The 26,397-nt window shown below is 39.6% G+C and overlaps 1 protein-coding gene across 1 annotated transcript in view; it reads right to left on the bottom strand.

Moving 5' to 3' along the window:
- Nucleotides 1-2,192, bottom strand: part of CDYL (chromodomain Y like) — a 119,341-nt gene extending 117,149 nt beyond the window's left edge. The window contains exon 1 of the mRNA XM_063298845.1: nt 1,592-2,192. Within this exon, the coding sequence (XP_063154915.1) occupies nt 1,592-1,615 (24 nt within the window). The 5' untranslated portion in view covers nt 1,616-2,192. The remainder of the gene's footprint in view (nt 1-1,591) is intronic.
- Nucleotides 2,193-26,397: the final 24,205 nt, after the last annotated feature.

The raw sequence follows: 26,397 nt of genomic DNA, 5'->3' as shown, positions 1-26,397 counted from the left end.
TTAAATTGAGATTGTAGATTACTGGATCACAGAACAATTCAAGAGTGCTCACTCAAGACACAAGTGTCCAAGCTCTAATGATATTTTGAACACTTTATGCAAAGCGCTAACTTTCTTGAGAAGTCTATAATGCTGGAAAGGTTGAAGGAAGGAGATGACCAACAACAAGGTGGATGGACTCAATTATAGCAGTGATAGGTGCACCATTGGAAGACTGAAGTACCAGGTTGGGGATGGATAATCCTGGAGAAAAACCTATCTATGTGTTCTCTAAGAGTTGACACTTGGTGGCACATAATCATCAATCAGATTATTAGTTCAAAAACTTCATTTGTTCAAAAGATGAACTCTGCTCACTCATAGATATGGACTACTGTCCACTGATCAGCTGAACTGGAAATATTTTCGGTTCCTACATTCTTCCTACTGCATCACTTAGAGTACAACATTAAGAGTACAACACTGCATTTGTTTACTACAAATAAAGTTTTATAAAGTCAGTGGAGCATAATCCCTAGTAAGTGTGTTAACAGCTGTACCCTAAGTTTTGTACTATTATTCAATATATTTTAGTGATTCTAAGGGGTTCCAGGCTCACATGAATACTAGTAATTTAAACACACAAATATACCAAACCTAAGTATTTGTCCATGGTTCAAGAAAATACTGACTCTTCAATGAATGTTTATCTACCAAATTAATTAGAATGGTTCCAAAGATTTAATGCAACATTACCCTATTTAAAATACTCCATAAAATATTTTCAAAAAACAGGAAATTGCATTCAAGAGAAATCGCAGCATGTGCTTGTAGACATTAAAGATTTATAAATCACATCAAAAGACTGGAAATTCAAAGTTAAAAAAGTCACTTTCCCCAATCCTTAAGCAAAGCTAACAAGGCTCTTTTCTATAACACTTAATCACCTAGGCATCCCTCCAATAAAATAGCATGTGTTTGAACCAGCAACCCCCCCCCCGAAAAAATCCCCAAAACTTGTCCATTCTGCTAAAGAATTTAGAGTAATGTTAGCTTTGGATGTTTCATGTTTTGCATCAACGCAGCTGGCTTGCCAGGCAAGGTGTCAACGTACTTTCAAAAGAGAAGAAGATAAGCCTTCCTTTCGCCTTGCCCAAAGAGGACACGGCTTCTGCACACATTTTTGCACACTACCGTAACACTTTTGTGCGCAAGAGGGTCTGGGCAAGTCGCGGCTGTCAGCGCCGCTACGTCCGGCACCCACCCTTCCCTTCCTCGTGGCGAGACTGGAGAGGGTAAGGGGTGGCCGTGGAGTTGGGGGGGGGCGGGTAAAAAGGGAGAGAGAGAGAAAGCGCAAGCCAATGGTTACACTTTATCGTCTCCTCCTTTCAGTCATATTTCCGTCCTCCTCTAGCGAAACTGGGGGAGGGAAGAGAGGCAGACTCGCAGTTTGGAAACACGCACACACAGGGCCCCGCCAAGAAAAGGGAGAAGCAAAAAGAAACTGGGGAGAGGGGGCGCCAGGTTTTAGCCTTCACACACCCCGAAAAAAGCGGGGGGCGGGAATAAGGAAGGCGGGGACGAGGTGAGGGGGAAGCATTGGGGCTGTTACCTCGTAGAGTTCCTCGGAAGCCATGCTGAGGCGCCCGCCTGCCGCCTGCCTCCCCAGGTGGAGTTGGGTGCTGGTTTGGAGATACTTTTGTCTCACTTGGTGTCTGGCGTGGCCTCTGCTGCTGCTGCTGCTGCTTCGCTTTCCCCCTCAGATATGCGTGTATCTGCCTCGCTCCACAGCGCTCCTCTCCTCAAATGCCCGGGTGGTGGTGGTGTGCTGGTGCTGGTGGTGCCTCTGCCGCCCTCCTCCTCCGCTGCTGGTGGTGCTTGTGCGCAAACCAAGCTGCGCAACGGGGCTCGCTCACTCACACTCACACTCACACTCTCGCACACTTTGCTCGCGAGGCGCGGGAGAGCGGGGAGGGGGCGGGGGAGGAGGTAGCAGCTGCAGCAGCAAGGACTCCCTGTACCCGCCGCCGCCACCACTCGGTGTCCCTTCCAGCGCCTCGCTCCGGCGCCTGGCTGACTCTCCCTCTAGGATCACTAATCGAGTGCAGAGAAAGCGCCACACGGCCGGGCTCTCGCCTCGTCTAGCGCCATCCTCTTCCTCCTCCCCCTCCCCTTCTTTGATCGCCCATTGTCTCCTCAGCTGAGCGGCGGCGTGAGGGGGCGGCGGGGACTGGGCCAATGGCCGCCGGGAGAAAGGGGGAGGAGCGACGAGAGGGGAGGAGGGAAAGGAGGTGGAGCAGGAGGAGGAGGGTGAAAGTGGTGAGTGGGGGCGCTGGTCTGCCATATGCATCGTTGGAGGAAGTGGTAGTGGTGGCTGTCTTGAATGGAAGACTGAGCCCAAGTTTTGGGGCTGTTGGGACACTCCTGGCCAGAGCTCCACCTCCCATGAGGTTCTAGGGAAGAAACAAAAGTGCCTTTCTTCACCCCTGTCTTCAGTCAAGCTGACACAGAAGCTCATCCCTCCATTTTCTTACTTCACCCATGAATCTTCATTTCCATTGGCATCTGAACCCCCATATTCTGCATCTATCTAGTTATCCAGCTAGATTCATTTACCAGCTTCTCCACCTCTTCCCTTCCCATCTCTTCACTCATTTAATTCCTATACTTCATTTTGTCCCACCTAGCGCTGCTGTCTCAAACCCTTCCATAGTTATTTTGGCAAATAATGTTCTGGACTGGCTGTTGCTTCCTCCTTTCTATCTACTCATTTGCCTATCCTGTTTACATTTCACTTCCATTCATTTCCACCTTTTCCTGTAGAAAGACTACTTGGTCTTTGACATCTTTACCTTCTTTTGGTCTTTTTTAGCCTTTTTCTACATGGTCTCTCACACAATCAACAGTTGTCCTTCCCTCCTTCACATCTCATTTACTTCATATTAATTTGTCTTTTGGTTCCTACCTAATCACATGTATTCTCTAGCTATTTGGATTGTGCTCCTTCACATTTTTATCCACCTACAACTTTTTTACAGTTTTATATTCATGGCATACAATCTTCTTTTGCTTCTGTGTTTTTTCTCATCTCTGTTCATCAATCCAGCATTTTACATCTATTTTCTCCTTTCCATTTGTATACTGCCCATCCTTTCCCATTATTTTCTTAACCAATCCATTATATATGAACTTGCTTATTTTTCTTTACCAATATCCCCTACTCATCATCCTTACACAATTTTTTTGTTAATATTCCAACTCACCTTTACTGTCACTTTCATCTGCGTTTATTGTTGCTGTCTCTCACTCTTGTTGTCTATTGATTCTGTCTATGCATTTGCTACCTATTGGTATCTTACATTCATCTATTCATACATTCATCTTTTATCTATCTATTTACACGTTTTGTTTAACCCAATTCCTGTTATATTTTATATAAAGCATTCAGAACATCAATTGGTTATATATAATTGTTTTTGCGCCTGCTTGTACAGACAAAATATTAGTGGAGATTTTGAACAAGATAGAATAGCAAAAGGATTTGTGAATAGCTTCTTAGCAAATTTCTTCCATCATGCCAGCAGGAAAAAAAAATTGCCTCTAAAATGGCTGACTAAAAGCCTATCATCTACTCAATTAAGGCAAAGCAGAGTAGATACACTTAATGACTTCTCAACCAAGTCTAAAAGTGGAGTAGTATCAAGAGTAGTTTAAACTGGAATTTTTACAGTTTGGGTTAATTAATAATTTAGTTGATTATTTGCATATGGATAAAAGAGTTCAGGAAACAAATCATATTTTAAAAATTGATATAGTTTTTGGAATGAAAAAACATGGTTTTTCAAGTTTGCAAAACATGGGAAAATTTAAAAACAGTAAACATAGTAATGCAGGGCTCAGATGTCACTCTGACTCAGATTTCATAACCACAGTTGGCTTATATTTAGTTTATATAACTAGTGTACACCTTCTCTAATTAACTAAAAAGCATGTGAAAGCCTTGATTGACCAAAGCCATGATAGACAGCGGAGGTCAATATCTATGAACCAATCTGATGACGACCATGGTATAGGGACTTGGAATGTAAGGGGAATAAATGTACAAGAGTATGAATTAACAAATGAAAGAAAAATAGATATGTTGTACAATGTCTATGAATCTAAAAGAAAGGGGAACAATGGAATAGATAGGAATGAAAGTGGTCTGATCTTGAGGAGTGACCTTGATGAATATATGCAGGGAAGTGATGGTGTAGATTTAATTGTGAATGAAAGGACTAGAATGTATGTCAGAGAATTTGAATTGGAGTCCTGTAGGTTGTTATGGGGGAATATGAAAATAGGAATCCATAGGTTGATGATAGTTGCATGTTCTGCATCTTCTATGAAAAAATATTAGAAAATAGATTAATGTTTCAATCAAATGAGTGGAAAGTAGATATGGGTTAAAAGGATGTGGAAGCTGCTTGGGAGAAAATGAAAAGATTTACAAGTATGTGGATCTACACTAATGGGAAGCATGAAAAAAGATGTGCAATGGAATTAGTGTATGGATGAGAAAAATCCATATAAGAAATCAATTGCTAAAAAATAAGGGTTTGTATTGTGTGCATAAAAATATAGTTGCAAAAATAAAGAAAACTTAAGATAAAAAGAGAGAACTATTTTATGGAAATAAAAAGCTGGCTTGGAAGTATAGTAGGCAACCAAAACGAGGCAGGGAGCCTCCAGCAGAGTGAACAGAATTAAAAATAAAAGTGATGAAATGATTTGGGATGAAGTAAAGTAAAGGAATGATGGAAGGAGTATTTTAAAGTTTCATACGTAATTATAGTGGCATGTTGATGACTAGAATTGAAATGAATGCTATAAATGTTAAGGAAAAAAAACATGATGAAAAAGAAATAATAAATGCGGTAAAAATGTAGAAAATAGCAAGGCTGCAAGTTTAGATGGCAGAAGTGGAGAAATGTTAAAACATGGGTATGGTTTAGTTATGAAATGGCTGTGTGACTTGTTTATTAAGTGTGTGCAGGCTGCATCTGTGCCTGATGGTTGGAAAAATGCTGCTATTGTTCCCTCACCCAAAGGGAAAAGTGGCACGAGTGAATGCAAAACTATCAGGCAATGAAATTGTGACATGCGCCTGGGAAGGCATTTGGCAAAATTCTGATCAAAATGATACGAGAAGTATCAGTGAACAAAATTTGGGAAGCAGAGTATGGTTTCTTGCCAGGTAATGGTATGAAGACCAGATTTTACTCTTCACCAAGTCATTTACAAATGGAAGGATGTGAAAAAAGAAAATTTACTCTATATTTGTTGAGAAAAATGTATGATAAAGTACATTATGGAATATTTTGAGTACAAAGTTAATAATTGGTTGCTGAATGCAAAGCAATACAGTATATGATGGAAGTAAGCCATGCATGAAAATTAATAAAATTTATAGTGAAAGGTTTCAAATGAGCATGGACTAAGACAAAGATAAGTGATTAAACAAGCATGTTTAATGGATGAATAAACCTATAAGGAATGCTTGTGGTAATGCTTGTGATGGTAGAGATCTGTTGATAGAGGTATGAACATATGTGGACTTAGTTAATGATGCAAATAATGTAATGTTGGCTAAGAAGCTGAATGATTTGCTGCCAATGTTGGATAGGAATATGGATCTGAAAGGTGATGTGTCAATGACCAAGATGATTGTGTTTGATGGGTGAGTTAATGTGAACAATTGCAAGTTATACCTACATAAACTAAAGCAAGAATGCGCATTGTGTATCTTGGTAGAATGTTTCACTAAAGACAGGAAATTGAGAAATTTTAAGATCTGCAAATGCTGATTAGAAGTTTATATGTCATCTGTTGTGAGGAATGAATGTTTGCTGAAATAACAACTGAAAACATTGTTAAGTGTGCTCCTCCTGACCATTCTATGGAAGCGAAGGTTAGGTATGTCAGGAGAAACACAAGAATAAGCTGAATATATAGGAAATTGAGTACCTAAAGAGTGTGATAAAAGAAGAAAGAGTCAAGAATGAATAGGTGCTGAATTAATGTGGACTGAATACAAAAGTGAGTGATCAGTATGAAAGTAAGAAATGCACTGAGGTACTTTGCTCATATAGAGAGCATGAATGATGATCACATTGCAAAACCAATATATGAAGGAAGAGTAAAAAAGTCAAAAGGAAGAAGACTGAGAAAGCAGTGGTTGGATAGTATTGATGAGACCTCAGAAAGAAAGAGGCGAGACATTTAAATAAGATGTCCCAATGTATGGAGAAGCATATGGACATGGTGGAAGCATCATTGGTTTGCAAGGATGGAGTTGCATTGTGGGTGGTGTTGACATAAAATAGATTCAGCTCTATAGTATTTCCTTTTTTTCCTCATCTCATACCTTTAATTTAATTGGCTTACTATTTCTTTTCACCCTTTAGGAAGGAAACAGCGGATGGATGGGTGGATGGATGGATGGATGGATGGATGGACAAAGCATTTTAACAAGGATTCCTGCTCCACTGAATATCCTCTCACAAGAAATGGAAACAGCTGGATTATAAATTCTTTTTTCAGTCTTCCTGGGAGTAGTGAATTTGTCTTCTACCAGTGTGCTCTTGTGTATTTGAATTTCACATTGCAATGAATATGGAATATTTGCTGCAGCAGGTGTAGATGTTTCAGCAGTTTCATTGTCTGCTTATAGATCAGAAATTGCAGTTATAAAAAAGCTCAGTTACAATTGCATTTTGGTATCTGTGTTATGAGATACTTAACAACTGCCACACTGAGTTTCTTTAGTCTGTCACAAACATTGAAGTATCTTCAACTTTCAGACTGTTACCTCTTCAGATATTTTAAGAACGTGCATGTTCATTGTATCACAGTTCAATCAGCATTACTTTAAACACTGACAAATGTCCTGGATAATTAACAGAAATGTTCATATGATTTGATAAATGAGCTAAAGCAGGAACTATAATAAGAACATATATGTGTCATTACTATAAATGCTTGCTTGACTGCAACCAACATTTTGAATAGGATGTTATATGCCGTTCCATATTGTGAGAATTACCTTTTGCTCTTTGCAGTCCATATTTTCTGTTTTATTCAGTCTAGAAGAGATCTACAGTCAGATATCTACAGTTATAGATCACTGGACAACTGCTTGTCAAATGAAACAGAAGTTTATTAATACTTCCATATGCTTTGTTGTTTATTCGTTCAGTCGCTTCCGGCTCTTCGTGACTTCATGGACCAGCCCACGCCAGAGCTTCCTGTCGGTCATCAACACCCCCAGCTCCCCCAGGGATGAGTCCGTCACCTCTAGAATATCATCCATCCACCTTGCCCTTGGTCGGCCCCTCTTCCTTTTGCCCTCCACTCTCCCTAGCATCAGCATCTTCTCCAGGGTGTCCTGTCTTCTCATTATGTGGCCAAAGTACTTCAGTTTTGCCTTTAATATCATTCCCTCAAGTGAGCAGTCTGGCTTTATTTCCTGGAGGATGGACTGGTTTGATCTTCTTGCAGTCCAAGGCACTCTCAGGATTTTCCTCCAACACCACAGTTCCAAAGCATCTATCTTCCTTCTCTCAGCCTTCCTTATGGTCCAGCTCTCGCAGCCATATGTTACTACGGGGAACACCATTGCTTTAACTATGCAGACCTTTGTTGTCAGTGTGATGTCTCTGCTCTTAACTATTTTATCGAGATTGGTCATTGCTCTTCTCCCAAGGATTAAGCGTCTTCTGATTTCCTGACTGCAGTCAGCATCTGCAGTAATCTTTGCACCTAGAAATACAAAGTCTTTCACTGCTTCTACATTTTCTCCCAGGCCATATTTCCCATTTTTAGATTTCAAGTTCTCAGTATCTAGAACATATTTTATAGGCTGTACTGATAATGAATAAAGTGCTTTCTTCTAGACATTAAGAAATCAAAACATCAGCTGCACCCATTGTTCTGCTGTTTCACAAAATTCTGCATTGTAAATCTCAACAGTTTGGATAATCCTTGTTTTTCCTAATGCATTGCATTGCAGAATTTTGAGTTGTTGTCTATGAAATACCTAGTTTTAGAAGTCACATACCAGGTTAATAACATCAGCTTTTAGTTTGTATTATTTGTTCATTACAGCTAGTCCTCACTTAACAACCATTCATTTACTGACAGTTTGGACTTACGATGGTGCTGAAAAAAATGACTTACAACTGGTCCGCACACTTACGACCGTCACAGCGTCCCCATGGTCATATGATCACAATTTGGGTGCTTGTCAACCAATTCGCATTTATGACTGTTGCAGCATCACATGGTCACATGACTACCATTTTCAACCATCCCGGCCAGCTTTAGGCAAGCAAAATCAACGGGAAACTGCGTGATTTGCTTAACAACCACATGGTTCGCTTAATGCCCACAGCGATTTGCTTAACAACCACTCCAAAAAAAGATTGTAAAATCAGGCCAGATTTGCTTAATGACTGCTTGCTTAGCAACTGAAATTCCGGTCCCAATTGTGGTTGTTAAGCAAAGACTACCTGTAATCCCTTTTCAATATCATATATATTTCATCTGTTAGAAATAGTGATTGCTACTACAATATTTGAAACTTATGAACCATGTTAAATATCAAGGTAGAAGGTCTTGAGTTAGAAATTATCCATCTTATGTGCCTGTTGGTTTATTTCTTGCATTGTAGTAGGATACATTGATTTCTCAATGTACTGTTATTTACATGTACACTTTTTCTAAGCGGTGAAGTTTTAGTAAAGCTGGTGCTTATCTAGAGTTCAGTTTTGTGGAAAGAGGTTGCTGAAAACTAATGGCATGACTGATTCACAATTTATTTTAGCCTATATTCAGGCTGAATATAAGATGAGATGTTAACAGAATTCACATTTCATCTGATTTGTGTTCCAACTCAGATTTCTAAGAAATCTCAAATCTCTCTTATGCATTTCTCTTTTCCAACACAGACTAATTGCTAAATAAATAAATAAGCTAGCCTAAGTTACTTCCCTTGCATGTGGGCAAAAATAGGAGTAACCCACCATCACTGATTATCCTACAGTGGTGCTTAAAAGTTTGTGAACCTTCTTGATTTATCATTATTTCTGCATAAATATGAACTAGAATGTGATCTGTTCTTCACCCAATACCTAAAACTAGACAAAGAGAACCCAATTAAATATGTAGCTTTGGATCATTTTCCTCAATAAATCAGTGAACAAGTATAATGTTTTTGACTCATTTGTTTAGTTGGGTTCTCTAGTTTTAGGATTTGGATGGAGAAAAGATTGTGTTTCAGGTCATATTTATGCAGAAATTTTGATAGTTCAAGAGGGTTCACAAACTTTTAAGCACCACTGTAGTTTCTACTGGCAACTTATTACCAGAATGGTGCAAGCTTTCAATTCCTTCTGTGGCTGTTGAATGTAAAAGATATTGTCACATGGCACCAATAATTCAAGTATAGAAATCTTAGGATCAGAATGTATAGAAAAGAAAGGTCCTTTTGGGATCATCTTGAACCACCACCTTCTTGAACCCCTAACTGTAAACATTCCATTTTTCGCACCTAGGAAATGATGACTTCCCAGCAGATTTTTCAGTTTCATCATTGATTTTTGAGTATTCAGCTTCCATAGGATAGCTTATGCCGAAAACATTCTCAAATAGCTGGATTCTTTTTTTGCAAATGAGGCAGTAAATATGTTCAGCGTTTTGATACTTCATGCCATTTCTGACTAAGAAGGCCGAAGTCCCAGCCACACACTCAAGGAAAAAGAAAGATACTGTATGAACTTTGTAAATAATATAAGTTGGTTCAGTGGTTTGCCTGATGAATGACAACCAGCTTTGGGGGGGGGGATGTTTAATTGAATCAAATTTTCTTTAGTAAGTTACCAGGTCAATAACTCAACATCTTAGGCCTTGTTTAAACCATCCATCCATCATCCATCCATCCTCCATCCATCCATCCTCCATCCATCCATCCATCCATCCATCCATCCATCCATCCATCCATCCATCCATCTGAATACATATTTTTCTCTGTATGCTCTTGCCTTCATCTTCCTAAAAGTGTGCTCACTTTTAGACTGTTTTAGGTCAGGAACATTACTTTTTTCTAATTCTGTGAAGCACAATGTGCATTGTTAGCATTAAATCAGTCAGATCATAATTACTAAATAGCTGGAAAATAAATCAATTTTACAATATATTTGGATGCTTATCTGCTGAGCTTGCCCAAAATGCAAGGCTGTGTTAAAATAGGATTGGGGAATTTGGGAGAATTCAGCCATTATCTTAGCATGTTTTGTGAACCAAGTCATCCCAAGCAATAATATGGTTTGTTTGGACATAAAAATGATTTGCTAGACCAGAATAAGTTTAGCATGTTCGGTGAACCTGATCTGTGAATGTCAGTGCTGCAGGTAGATACTTTAAATAAAGGCACTGATGTGATGATAGATAATCAAATAATTTTTGCAGCACCAGAAGTAATAACAGCAGTGGGGGATCTAATTTGAATTTGGAGTCTTTGGCCAGTGATTTACAGTGTCTTCAAAGCATCACCCAGCCACTGTTAAAAGTGGTATCAAGCCTGTCCTCATTACTGTTCTTTGGCACAATGACGATCATGTGACTCTAGAAGACAGTAAAGTTACTAATAGGGAAATGACCTGTCTCAATATTCAGAACCTCAGGAGGTCCAGGAGAAACTGAAGAAGCCTCAAAGCTGCATTCAAGTCTAGGGAATGTCATGGGCCCCTCGCATGCCAATGTTGCTCTCCACGTTAGATAATAAGTGCCTCCCATCTTCCGCCTATGCTTGATTCCTTAGATATGGGGGGTGTGTGTGCATATAGTGGGTATAGCCTACCAGAAGACAAATATGTCAAGTTAGAGTGAACAGAAAATACTCCTCCAGTGAGCTGAGCCAGCTACCTCCTAATTGCTTGGAGTAACTTGCAGCAGCTTTGGCTGGACCATGCAGTGACTGATTAATTGGTTGGGGTGGGGAGAATAAAATATTCAGAAGAACTGCAAATTAAGAATATTTTTAAAGTACCAACTTGCTTGCAATGTGTTTCAGTAATGGCAAAATTGATAAAAATGGCTTTCCTTTTAATAAAAGATGACTGCTCTTATATATAATTTTCTTATTATCCTAGGAAAGAACTCAAGTTGACCAGTTGATAAAATATGCAATCGCATGTAAATTAACAAATTAATTGTTATATCACTTTCTTAAACATATCCATATAAATGGTTGATATAAGTATTGTTTTTGTAGCTCTAATGCTGCAATATTATGCACAAACCTTTTTGGAGAACTTACTGTATAAATATGCATATGATCTAGACTGGATTTAAGTCTATCTGCATATAGTGCATCAAGGGAAAAATAAAAAAAAATAAACAAGTACTACTAACCTTTAGATGGCTAGAAACAAATCCCCAAAATATTTTGCCTATTAATAGAAAACTATTTGCTGTAGAACAAATTTACTGACTTGGGCTATGCATCACAAAATTTAAAGAAAAGCTGCCAAACTTTCAGGATTGATTTGGGAGAAGAAATAATATTGTATGAGACAGGAAACATTTATCGGACAGGCTGATTGATTTTGAAGTTACTGATATGAAATCTCCATGAGTCTCAGATGGGTTAGTGGATGAGTGATAGGAGCATAAATTTGCCACGTATATTTCACTATAGATCACTGGTGAAGAGTAGGAGTTAGATATGTAGTATTTAAGGCTGAGAAGTAAACCACTTGTGACACTCAACGGCATGATTCTTTTCTCTCACAGTTCTTTTAATTATAAGCAGCCTTAAAACAGCTGATCACAAGAAAAAAGAACATTAAGTAGAAGGGGCTTTTTTATGTTCTCCTGGTGTTCGGCCACTCAGGATGGTCTCCCTGCCCCCACAACCTATCCCACCTACTGAAAATATACAGAGTCACAAATCATAATATGTGTGTATATCCATGCAACCCCATCATCTTATAGTACATATCCACTTTCACTTTTTATATCAGGTTTTCTAAAAATGATAATTTTACACATATCTACAATTCTTACAAGAAAGTACAAAAGCCAGGCTTCAGATAGACAGTTTATCTCAACAGGCAATGCCGACTCAATGCAAATAGGAAGAGAAATAGTAATAGATGTCATCCTCATGGCTCAGAAATTCAAAGATAGTGACTGTAGCCATGAAATAGAGATGTCAGCTACTTGGGAGAGACTATATTTACTTTACAGATGTGCAGCCAAAGACCAAAAAGTAAGAAAAGAGCTACTCTTTTCTATTATCATTTTAATAAGCAAAACAACACAGTGTAATGTACAATAAAAGAAGAAATGTAACAGAGGAAGATTGGAGAAAATTACCTGGTACAGTTGAGATTATCCATACAGCTCCCTAAAATAAAAGCTAAGTCCAAATCTTTCTAATGGCAACAGCAATTGAGCACTGAAGTGAGGGTGATCTGGCTGTGACATCTGTCACCACATTTATCATCAGGGTTGATTTGGCTGATCTGGCTGGCTAGATGGATGGCCCAGTTCCTCGTCATCATTCCATGTGTGGTGTCCTCAAAGCTGTGCACTTGTGGAAGAGGTGGAAGAGGATGACCATGCCAGATAGGAGTGCACCACTCTTTGGTCAAGGGTATACAATAGCCACACTTCCCTGCCAGAATCTCCAAACAAGCTCAAGAAAGAAAGACAATTGATAGAGCTACACAAGTCCTTAACTTTTGCTGTACAGTATGCTATGATGCATCTATAAATATTTGCAAGCTACTGTTAGAAAACTGTCTCTGGGGTGTTTCACCAAATATTCCTTCTAACATAAAAAGTATGTACAAATACATTTTTCTTAGCAAGACCCAACATATGTTGACTTTAATTATGACATGATAGGCCTTCCTTCATTTAGCCATTTGAATTTTTAAAAAGTAAATGTTATATTAAAGAAGAGTAATAGTGATGAAGTTTTCTATTCTCTACACTTTCCTAGGCACGAACGAGCTAATATATTGAGTTTGGTAGGTATACGGCTAAATAGACCTGCATAGGGTTACAGTGTGAGTTATATCTGATATGAAGGAGATTAAATTCCGTTAGGGGTCTGTTTTTCCAACTGATATTTCTCCTGACAGCCTTTTAGGTTTATAAAGTTTTATGCAGTCACTTTTACTGGATTTATTCTCAAACAACAGCCCTACAATTGTACCCTTACTGGATTTGTATTCCTAACATTTTACTGAGAGAAGCAATGCTTGCTGAGTGCAATGGACCTTACTCCTAGGTAAACAGGTACACAATTGCAGCAAAGTGAGTTCCTATTTTTCCCCATAAAACTAAAAAATCAGGTCATAATTTGCCCTATTCCTTGCCTGGTAATATTTTTGTGCCATTCAAGACTACTTTCTCTCCCATGATAATCTCCATCAGCTGTACAGCGCTGCTTCATTGTTTTTCAAGTAATGCTACATTAATTTAGCAAAACACAATATCTTCAGACTATCTTCAAGTTGTTTTATCGCAAGCCAATACAAAGTCAAATTACTGTCCAAGGTGGGGTGGCAAGGAAGGTACTTTAAGATTTACTCTTTCAAATAATGCAACTTGATCTGCTCATTCACTCGGTGATAACTACAAACCTTCCATAAGTCATTTGCAGTCTTAAACTACACTGGTAATAATTGAAACAGATGTTGTTGTTTGCGTTTTTCTCCCTCACATGTTTTATGGCATCTGAAAGTACTACAAATATTTGTGGCTATTATTCCAGGTCGCGGTGGCGCTGCGGGTTAAACCGCTGAGCTGTCGATCGGAAGGTCGGCGGTTCGAAACCGCGCGGCGGGGTGAGCTCCCGTTGCTCGTCCCAGCTCCTGCACACCAAGCAGTTCGAAAACATGCAAATGTGAGTAGATTAATTGGTACCGCTTCGGCGGGAAGGTAACGGCGTTCCGTGAGTCATGCTGGCCACATGACCCGGAAGTGTCCTATGGACAACGCCGGCTCCAAGGCTTTGAAACGGAGATGAGCACCGCCCCCTAGAGTCGGACACGACTGGACTTTACGTCAAGGGAAACCTTTACCTTTACCTATTCCAGGTCACATCCATTATGGCAGTCTGATGGAGCACAGAGTAGAGTTTTTTTGTTGTTTATTCGTTTAGTCGCTTCCGACTCTTCGTGACTTCATGGACCAGCCCACGCCAGAGCTTCCTGTCAGTCGTCAACACCCCCAGCTCCCCCAGGGATGAGTCCGTCACCTCTAGAATATCATCCATCCACCTTGCCCTTGGTCGGCCCCTCTTCCTCTTGCCCTCCACTCTCCCTAGCATCAGCATCTTCTCCAGGGTGTCCTGTCTTCTCATTATGTGGCCAAAGTACTTCAGTTTTGCCTTTAATATCATTCCCTCAAGTGAGCAGTCTGGCTTTATTTCCTGGAGGATGGACTGGTTTGATCTTCTTGCAGTCCAAGGCACTCTCAGGATTTTCCTCCAACACCACAGTTCCAAAGCATCTATCTTCCTTCTCTCAGCCTTCCTTATGGTCCAGCTCTCGCAGCCATATGTTACTACGGGGAACACCATTGCTTTAACTATGCGGACCTTTGTTGTCAGTGTGATGTCTCTGCTCTTAACTATTTGATCGAGATTGGTCATTGCTCTTCTCCCAAGGATTAAGGGTCTTCTGATTTCCTGACAGCAGTCAGCATCTGCAGTAATCGTCGCACCTAGAAATACAAAGTCTTTCAAGCTGGTTGCCATAATCTTGGTTTTTTTGAGGTTTAGCTGCAAGCCAGCTTTTGCACTTTCTTCTTTCACCTTCATCATAAGGCTCCTCAGTTCCTCTTCGCTTTCAGCCATCAAAGTGGTATCATCTGCATATCTGAGATGGTTAATGTTTCTTCCAGCGATTTTAACTCCAGCCTTGGATTCCTCAAGTCCAGCATGTTGCATGATGTGTTCTGCGTACAAGTTGAATAGGTAGGGTAAGAGTATGCAGCCCTGCCATATTCCTTTCCCAATCTTAAACCAGTCCGTTGTTCCGTGGTCTGTTCTTACTGTTGCTACTTGGTCATTATACAGATTCTTCAGGAGGCAGACAAGATGACTTGGTATCCCCATACCGCTAAGAACTTGCCACAATTTGTTATGGTCCACACAGTCAAAGGCTTTAGAATAGTCGATAAAACAGAAATAGATGTTTTTCTGAAACTCCCTGGCTTTTTCCATTATCCATCGGATATTGGCAATTTGGTCCCTAGTTCCTCTGCCTTTTCTAAACCCAGCTTGTACATCTGGCAATTCTTGCTCCATGAATTGCTGAAGTCTACCTTGCAGGATCTTGAGCATTACCTTACTGGCATGTGAAATGAGTGCCACTGTTCGATAGTTTGAACATTCTTTAGTGCTCCCCTTTTTTGGTATGGGAATATAAGTTGATTTTTTCCAACCTGATGGCCATTCTTGCATTTTTCAAATTTGCTGGCATATAGCATGCATTACCTTGACAGCATCATCTTGCAAGATTTTGAACAGTTCAGCTGGGATGCCGTCATCTCCTACTGCCTTGTTATTAGCAATGCTTCTTAAGGCCCATTCAACCTCACTCTTCAGGATGTCTGGCTCTAGCTCACTGACGACACCATCAAAGCTATCGCCGATATTGTTATCCTTCCTGTACAGGTCTTCTGTATATTCTTGCCACCTTTTCTTGATCTCTTCTTCTTCTGTTAGGTCCTTGCCATCTTTGTTTTTGATCATACCCATTTTTGCCTGGAATTTACCTCCAATGTTTCTAATTTTCTGGAAGAGGTCTCTTGTCCTTCCTATTCTATTGTCTTCTTCCACTTCCACGCATTGCTTGTTTAAAAATAATTCCTTATCTCTTCTGGCTAACCTCTGGAATTTTGCATTTAATTGGACATATCTCCCCCTATCACTGTTGCCTTTTGCTTTCCTTCTTTCTTGGGCTACTTCTAGTGTCTCAGCAGACAGCCATTTTGCCTTCTTGGTTTTCTCTTTCTTTGGGATGTATTTTGTTGCCGCCTCTTGAACAATGTTGCGGCCTTCTGTCCTTAGTTCTTCTGGGACCCTATCTACTAAGTCCAGTCCCTTAAATCTATTCTTCACCTCCACTGCATATTCCTTAGGAATATTAGTGAGCTCATATCTAGCTAATCTGTGGGTCTTCCCTAATCTCTTGAGTCTGATCCTAAATTGTGCAAGAAGAAGTTCGTGATCTGAACTACAGTCAGCTCCAGGTCTTGTTTTTACCGACTGTATAGATGTCCGCCACCTTTGGCTGCAAAGGATGTAGTCAATCTGGTTTCGGTGTTGTCCATCTGGGGAAGTCCATGTATAAAGCCGTCTCTTAGGTTGCTGGAAGAGAGTGTTTGTTATGCACATTGAGTTGTCTTGGCAAAATTCTATCAGCCTATGTCCTGCTTCGTTTTGTTCACCCAGGCCATGCTTACCTGTAATTCCAGGTGTCATTTGACTGCCCACCTTAGCATTCCAGTCTCCCGTGATGAAAATAACATCTCTTTTAGGCGTGTCATCCAGTAGGTGCTGCAGATCCTCATAGAACTGCTCTACTTCAGCTTCTTCAGCATCTGTGGTTGGGGCGTATATTTGGATCACTGTGATGTTAGATGGCTTGCCCTGAATTCGAATTGAGATCATTCTATCATTTTTTGGATTGTATCCGAGCACTGCTTTAGCCACTTTACTATTAATTATGAAGGCTACTCCATTTCTTCTGTGGTCCTCTTGTCCACAGTAGTAGATTTGGTGGTCATTTGATGTGAAGTGGCCCATTCCAGTCCATTTCAGTTCACTGATGCCCAGAATGTCTATCTTTAATCTTGACATCTCACCAATAACCACATCCAATTTGCCCTGACTCATAGATCTTACATTCCAGGTTCCAATGGTGTGTTGATCCTTAGAACATCGGATTCGCTGTTCATCACCAGCACCGTTGGCTGCTAGCCGTCCTTTCAGCTTTGAGCTAGCTGCATCATCACGTCTGGGACTAGTTGAACTCATCCTCTGTTCCTCCCCAGTAGCATTTTGACCATCTTCTGACCTGGGGGTCTCATCTTCCAATGGTATACCGACATATCTCTGGTTGTACTGATCCATTTAGTTTTCACGGCAAGAATACTGGGGTGGGTTGCCATTACCTTCCCCAGGGATCGCATTTAGTCTGACCTCTCTGTCATGACCTTCCCGTCTTGGGTGGCCCTTCACGGTTTAGCTCATGGCATCATTGAGGTGCTCAAGCTCCAGCACCACGACAAGGTAACGATCCTTTGCTGAAGAGAGTAGAGTTAGTAACCTGAAAATTGCTGTGCTGCAATTTGACACATTTCTCCTGCTTCTCTCGAAGGATTCCTGTTTTTATGGCCTGTACCAAAGAAAGCACACCTCAAGCACAGATACCAGCAACTGCCTGAAGTTGCTCCATGGCCTCCAACATACAAAGGTTGGTCTTAGGGTATGGAATATGAGAAACAAACAGAAATTCCATGACTCATATGTAACAACTAGCATGTATATCATGGTTCCTGAAGGAGCAACACAACGACATCTGAGTTTCTTATGGAACTCTTTATGAATAGCAGAGCAAGGTGTTAGAACTGTGCAGAAAGCAATTCCTAAGGTTTCTATAAGGCAGTGTTTCTCAACCTTGGCAGCTTGAAGATGCGTGGACTTCAACTCCCAGAATTCCCTAACCAGCATGCTGGCTGGAGAATTCTGAGACTTGAAGTCCACACATCTTCAAGTTGCCAAGGTTGAGAAACACTGATATAAGGAATAAACAACCTGTATGGGGATTATATTCAAAAATAACAGTAAGTCATCAGCTCCCTTGGAAATATGTAGTACATAAACCATGCTTTTCTTTCTTAGGATGATTGATGCATCTCACTAAAGCATAAGCACCAGTTTGTCTGGTGTTGATTTCATCTGATATGCCAACTCTAGCTTATTCAACAAACCATGTTTGAATAAGCCTTGATGTAATATGAACCCACTATACTATTATGTATCAACAAAGCCCTACCTGCATAGCCCCTTCAGAGCCAGCCAATCACCTACTCCAAGCCTCTGTCTTATGTAACTGAGAAAGTTCAGCATTAATTGCCAGGAAGATATGGTTGCTAAGAATCTCTTTCCTTGTAGTCTGTTATTCCTCCTGCACTAATTAAATCATCAAAATAGGTAGTGACTCTGCTTAGCTCTGACAGCCATGTCATAACAAGCATACAGCTGAAAAACACATACCACTTCTAGATTATTGCACCAATTGGAAGAGGGAGCTGTGCTTTCAAGTCAGTTTTGACTCCTGGTGACTAAATGAACAAATCCATGTAGTTTTATTGGCAACATTTTTGTAAGTGATTTGTCATTGCCTTCTTCCTAAGGTTGAGATAGAGTAACCAGCCAAAAACCTTAGCTTTTGTGCCTAAAGTGGGACTAGAACTCTGATTTCCCCATTCTTAGTCCAGCACCTTAACCGTTAGAGCTGCCTGGCTCATGACTGGAAACAGCACTTTGAAGGGCTGCATCAGATTCAATATCCTAATAAAAAGCTAGGTAGTAATGAATTTTGTCTCAGAATTTCAAACCCATAACTGATCTTCAAATGATCATGATAAAGGCCTAATCTAAATATAACCCATTGGATCTTAATGTTTGATGACCCGACCCTTTTGTCCAGTAGAGAGGCATTATTATATATAACTATACATTTTAATAGACTGTAATATTGTTTCAAATAACCACATTTGCAATTTGTAGATGTGCAATTGCCTTTTACCATCTTCTAGTTTGAGGTTCTCTACCCTAATTGGAAGCAATTGTCTGGATTCAGATTGAAGTTCTTGCTAATCTTATCTAGCCTGACCCTTGGATCTTTCCATGCAAATATATGCTGAATCACTACACAAAATCCTCAAGTTTAAATTATTGAGAAAAGCTTCAGTTTTGACTTATATTTTGTTAATACAATAAGCAAAGGTCATGTCCTCTTAGCTTCATATTTCCGTTGTCAACAGTTTCTTTACTTTGTCTTTCTTTGAGGGCCCTGTTTCCAACTGACAGAAAGACTCTTAAACATTAGAAGACACTATGTTCAGAACACAGTAATGACATCAATATGCTTGAAAGCCTTTTATTAATAAATAGAATTACAAGAAAATGGTCTTTCCTAATATGGTTGTTGAAATCCAGATCACACTCATTGGATGTGCTCTTTGATGGTTGTGTGAGGTTGCCCAATTTGCTGATAATATCACATTATTTAGACTGGTTAAAGCAAAAAAGGATTACAGAGCTCTGTTATGTTCCTTTCAAACTGAGGGAGTGGGCATTACAATGAAAAAAATACAGTTTAATATAAGCTAATATAACATGATGAATATTGAGGCAAAATAGCTTAACAAAATATACTGTAAATATACAGTAACGGATTTAAGCTGAGATGACTGATCAAGAAAAGGATAATGAGGGTGTAGCAGATATGAGGTTGATAGCTGAAATGAGAAATTACATGTTGTGAATTACTATGGAGTAACCACTCCTGCAATACTGTATATGGTTCTAGCCACACATCTGCAAAAGGAAATGGAAAGTGAAAAGTATTTTTTCCTTCTTCTTTCATACTCCTAGAACTGAGTTCTTGAAGTAGAATGGTGGGAAATTAAGTTAAAATAAAAGGAGATACTTTTTCACACCATTTCTGATTGAATTATCCTATTTGCTACAACAGCCTCCAATTTAAATTGGACGGCCTCCAATTTAAAACAGGATTAACAAATTCATGGTAGCAAAGTTTAACCATTGTTGATTACCAGTCATGGTTGGAGCCAATAATCTGGTTGCTGGAGGAGTCAAAGGGGTGAGCTCTACTGCAATCACTTGTGGGCTTCCCAAGGATCTGGTGAAAACAAAATGCCCCATAGGCCTGTGACTCGATATGGTAGAGCTTTTCATATACTCTTAGAAAAGGGGTAGAAGTGAGAAAAGTAGTGATGAACTTGTATGCTGAAGTTCATGGCTCCTTCATACAAATGTCAGTTGTCTTTATCAGAGTGGTTTTGTACATGCCACAAAAACAGTACATAGAATTATTCTATATTCTGCAAGTTGTGTTTACTGTGCAGAGCAAGTTATCATCCATTTTCCCAGTGGGTAGATGAATGAAGAAATGCATGCTTCCCAGTGGAAGATGCATAAATTTCCATTTCAGATTTCAACAGCAAACTCAGTAAAGCCAAATCATCTTCTGCATTTCAGGTTAGTATCTGTTAATATAGGTTTGCTTTTGTACATTATTCAAAGCAGAAGTTTCTGTGTCTGTCCATCGTCCATCCCTCAGTAGCTCCACTAACAGCAGCTCTTTCTCTCTACTCTTGCTACCTCCTTCACTTAAACTAGAAGACCTTTACTCATATGATGACCTATGGGATGGAAATGCCGTTTCTTTAGATTCAGAGAAAATTATGGATGGGGGGGAGTATGTTATGCATAACACTGTTATTTTAAAATGTGCTTGTGCAACTAAGTAATTTGACATGGGTAACTAAGTTTTGTTTTTAAACTAGCCTAGAGGCCATATCATTAAAATGAAAACCTTTAAGGCAATCCATAAATCACTAATAATAGTTTTAGCAAATTCCAGACAGGTACAGATGCTTAAGTGCTTCATATGAAGATATAGTATAGCATACCATCCATATGTACGCCTTTGGCATACTATAATGACCTTGAATTTTCTCAGAAATATGTAGGTTTATTTTATTTAGATTATGTGATATGTGTCTTTCAGCAGAAATATTCACATTAGGGCCCTGCCTACATCAACAGAAAGGTCATTCCACATAATAGGTGCCACAACAGAGAGTCCTGTTCCCCGCAGCACTTCTGAGTGAGCATCAGAAAGCCATAGCATAATAAGCAAGGCAACTTTCACAGAACATAAAAACCAGATGGGCCTAGGGGGAAGAAAGTAATCTCTCAGATAACGTGCTCCTGAGCTGTTCAAGACATTATAAACTAACAATAACATTTCAAACATGGTTTGATAGCTAATTGGCAGCCAGTGCAGGGCTTTCAGGGATTATATATATGAGCGAAGCAGCCCATTGAGCATCCTAGCTGCTATGTTCTGTATTCTCTGCCATTTCCAAACCCCTCTCAAAGCCAATGCAATCCCCCATACAGGGCATTACATTAAGTGCATAATGTGCATTTCAGTCGTCCAATGTCATGGCAAGGCTATCCCTGTTCAGGAAAGTTCAAAATGAATGCATCGCTTGAAGTGGCAGTTGGTGGAGTTTTTTGGACCACTAAGGCCACAGAGCCTCTAGTGACAAAAGATGAATCCTTGAAGCCGCCCCCCCTCCGCTCCCCACTGCATTAAATCCCCTAGTGGATGTGTATCCCCATCTACATGCTGAAAATTACTCAGCTCTCAGACCAGGAAAATCCACCTACAGAACCCTGGTCTGAGCAGGATCCAGCCACGGCTTATTTGCCCTTTTCTAGCCTACCGTTTCAACTAGGCACTGATCCTGGACAAGGATGTCTAACCTGATTCAGAGATAACATGGAACCCTCACCCCAAATTCCCAACAATCACATTCAGTGGCCTTATAACAAAGTTAAATAGCTTTGGTGCCCTGTGATAGCACATAGCACAATTTCCCAGGGCCAAGATATACTGTGATTTACTTTTCCCTCCAGGATGCTATTCGTGGATTAATTAGGAGCGAAGGCTACTGGCGGACAAAATGTTTCAAGTTTGAAACATTTCAAGCTTGAAATTCTCTGAGTGCAAAACAGTTGTTCCAACCTTGTTGGAAGTGTTCTAACAGTATCCTGACATTTTAGAAATGTTCTAATCCTCTTTTGATATAGATTGTACCTTACATTATCTGTGATTTATCATTCTTGGACCATTACTTGCCTGAAATTAGGATTTCCTTTCCTCAGACAAAATATATGCCTTTTTTTTTATTGTGGAACTCAAGTTCTCCAAACATAGAAAGTCCATACAATTGACTTTTCTGCAACTTCTGCTCAATGTGTCTGTATTATAATTGCATACATTACTCATTGCATATACACTATTAATTTTAATGAATTCTTCAGTTCAGTTACACTAAATTAGATGTTAATTACTTGCAGGATGGGGACCTTTGTATTTTACTTATTTTCTAATTGTGCTTCAGGTTTTTTCTTTATTTCTTGAGATGTCACTGAGGGAACATTCAATTGTACGTGGCAAATAGTAAACACAGTCAAGGATATAATCAAGTATGAAACTGAAATTGTAAAGGACATTACAGTATGTTATTGCGTGGAGTCATTCATTTCCTCAAACATCCGTTGATATTAAAGAGGAACTTTGTATTAATTGTACTCATTTTTAAGCATTTTAACACTGTATATGCCTATTCAAAAGTAAAGTCCACTGAATTCTTGATCAGTAAGCAGAGCTTTTTAACTCACAGTGCATATCTAGGCATATTTAACTCAAAATTCCATACAATAAAACTTACTTGATAATTGGTGCCTCATGTTTGTCTGGAATGCCCAACTTTGTTCAGTAGTTTTATGTGAAAAGCACTACAAACAAACAAATCTTTATTACTGTCAAAGACTAGCATAAGGAGGGTGGAGTACAGTCAGTTAAAAGCATAAAAGGTACATTAAAAAATCTAATATAAGAAACTAAAACACAGAAATACCTAATATAAAAAGCTAAAACACAGAAATAAAAAATTCATGAGAATCTAATATAAAAAGCTAAAACACAAAAGTCTAGAGAAAAAGGAGAAAGTAAAAGGAAAGAAAAAAATCTGGGGGGAGGGGTAGGAGCATTAGATGAGTGTGGGGGAGCATAAAGGTTAAATGCAGTGCTCTAGTAAATTAAAATTAAAATTAAATGCTAGTTTGTGGCACTGGTCATCATCTGGCGAATTTTAACTGCTGCTGCCCAGAACCTGGCCACATTGTACGTTGTAGCAGGGTTGGTATCTGACAGCAGCAGGGAGGTGTCAAATCGTCCTGAGAGCCCTGGGTATTTATACAGTAATGGTAAAATGAAGCTAGTTTGAATGTCTCTATAATATGGGCACTGGAGGGGCACATGCTCTGTTGTTTCTGTGTGACCAGAGTCACAGGGGCATTGTCTCTCCGGGTGAGGAAAAAGCACTATAAATATTTCCATGTCTTGAATATTTGCAATATTATCTACAAATCCATTTACAATGTACCACTGCGTTCCATCCAAACTTGAAAAGTCTACAGGTTTAGTTATTTTTTTCAGATACTTCAGCTATTGATGAACTATAACTTCCAGCAGCTCCTGCCTGCACAGATAAACCTGAGGAATGTTGGCAGTTATCATTCAACTGCATTGGAAGATAACAGGCTCCCCATCCTTATGTTTTGGCACATCTGGCTCCATAGTTAAAAGGGTCTTGATGTAATATGTCTTATGGTGGGCTATCCCACATCAGTGGGCTGTCCCTCCTTGGCCTTATCTGAAACAGAAGTGCTTCTAACACAGTGGGGCAGCAAGATCAAGCTAACCATTTCATTTCCCACATGCCCCAGAGCAATGGTTGATCAGGGCATAATGAGAACCTAAAAAGGGAGTTATAGCTGGTGTAAGTAGTGGGCAGCTATGTTCCAGGTTGCCCAATCTTTGTTAGCTGACTTAAGACAGTCCTTCTCTATTAGTAGTCTAAATGAGACACAGCTCCCCTCCCAAACAGTCTATGAGAGAGAGAGAAAGAGAAAGAGAGAGGAGAACAGGGAAGGAATTTCAGAGCTGCCAATCTCCTATTGCGGACACAGAGGCAAAGGAAATTAGCATCTTGGCACAGCGAGAGATTAGAATAGCCTCAGAGAGGTTTGGGTTTAACAGCCAAAATAAAATAAAGTTTTGCGCTAATTTGCTTTCTCTCATTATTTAGTTTAGGAAACAATTGCTCCCACAGTGGTGAACATTGCTTCAGCTCCAGTTCACTTTCATTCATTACATTTATAGCAGTATTTTTATGTCTCTTAAACTTACTGAAACTGATGAATAACAATGCCTGCAAGCATTTATATGTCCTTTTTTCTTCTAGTGGGATCCAGCTTCCTTGACAGAGTGATTTTTGGGTCTAAAGATATAAAAGATTGAGATTCACTGGTCCAAGATATTGAAACATTTCATCATCAAGACTTGGGTCTCAAAAATTTCAATATTAACAGGAATTTTGATCTGATTTCCAATATAATTTTTCATTACCTCTAGCAATCATTCTCTCTCTTTAAATATCTTTTGCGTTTTCTACATTTCTGCAAGGAAAAAAAAATCAGGGTTCATCATGGTTATTCAGTTTCACAAGTGGTCTTAACTTTCAACAGAGCTGATCCCTTATCACAGATCAGAGCTTATTATCAAGTCATCTAAAATTACTGAATCAAGAATTACAAAATTACATGTTACCATCTTAATTTGCATAATATTCAGAACATCTTGTGTGATTTTTATAGAGACTTATATTACGAATTGGCCCTGCATTTTAGCAGTACTTTCTTTTTAAAAACTTGAATATTTTCACACACAAATGTAATTAGAGTAGCAATCTAATCCAATGCATTTCACTCAGGAGTATTTGTTGGAGCTTATTCCCAGGAAGGGACACACAGGACTGCAGTCTGAGATGCCTTGCTCTACAATTGCAGGGTAGAGACAAGGAATACTTCTTAATAAAATAGTCTGAGGAATGTTCCATTTTCCCAATGCACAAAAACAATATTCTCATTCAATAGTCAGATTTGGTCACAGGTTTGGTGGGCTTGGGGAGCAGCAGAAGAACAGCACAACTTCTTAACCAAGAGCGAAAGTAGGGGAAAATGTCAGTGGGACCTTTTGTGGTTGAACTTAAGGACAGAGGTTCTGGACGCCTTGAGTAGGGAAGATCTCAGTGCACCTGGGCAAGATGACCTAATTTTGAAAAGTAAAGTCATACATGTTATCCGAGGAGCTACTCCAATTTGCCCCTGAAGTCTCCACAGTTTAAAATTACCTGTTTGCATGATTGAGAAGCAGTGATTCATTTTTCAACTTACTTTCAGCTCTCTGCATGTTATTGCCTCCAGCCTATAAACTATATCTAACACAAACTATTCTCTACTTCCACAGAAAGAAAATGATGCATTCACATGCCTTGGCATGATGGGCTCAAACAATCCACTAAGCCATAATGAACCACAAGGGCTGGGTTCATACTGGGCATATTAAGCCACAAAAAAGCAATCCACAGGTTTAATTATTTATAGAATTTATATACCATGGCATTCATGAAGAGATTCTTGGAGGCTCACAAAAGAAAACAATAATGCAATTCTTACAAACTCAAAAATCGTATCTAGCATCAGTTGCCAAACACTCTCAGGAAAAGCTCTGGAAGGCAGACAATGATGGAACCAATCAAACCTTCATGAGCGGCCATTCCAGAGAGCCGGCTGGGCTTCAGCACCCCTGACCTCACCAAAACAGCAGACAGCCAACTGCTTCTTCCAGTATGATCAAAGTGGTCAGGCTGACTTCAATGGAGAGATGCAGTCCTGCAAATAACTGGGAGCCAAGCATAAAGAGTTTAAAACCACCACTTGGAAGATAATAGGAAGCCAGTGAAGGGCTCACAGAATTGATGTAACATGTGTCTACTGGCAAGCCTCATAACTTCCTGGGCCAGTGCATTTGGAACCAGTTGAAGCTTCTGAGTGGTCTTTAAAGGCAACCCCATGTAAAGCACATTGCAGTAGTCTACAACAGTGGTGAGGTTATGAGCCACTGTAGTTTTCCCATCCCAATTAAGGCTGCAACTGGTGCACCAACTGAAGCTGGGCAAAGCCTCCTCCAATCATGGCCTCCATCTGCTGATCCAGCAAGAGTCATGAATCCAGGAAGATCCCTGAATTGCAGACCTGTTCCTTCAAAGCAGTGCAACCTTACCCAGAGACAACACAGGGAAAGTAGAGGAACCCTGATGTACAAATAGTGATCCATCCTACTAATAATTCATTTGATCCTGTTCTCTCCCATCCAGACCCTAACAGCCTCCAGGGACTTAAATGTGCTATGTGCACATTCATTTCATAAATGTCAGCCAACTAGAAATCTTAAGCCAGGTTTCCCACATCCATGCCACCTTCCTAATCATAATATAATAGGTACCATTATTCAAAATATGTACTATATCCTTCCAAATCCAAAAGCACTAAAGAAATTGGAACACAACCAGCTTAGCTCCTATATTTGCTTATAAAGAAAAATACTCAAGAGAAATCATGGC

Source organism: Candoia aspera, chromosome 3, assembly GCF_035149785.1.
Source record: "Candoia aspera isolate rCanAsp1 chromosome 3, rCanAsp1.hap2, whole genome shotgun sequence".
Classification (NCBI taxonomy): Eukaryota; Metazoa; Chordata; class Lepidosauria; order Squamata; family Boidae; genus Candoia; species Candoia aspera.
This window is presented reverse-complemented; position numbering and strand designations above follow the sequence as displayed.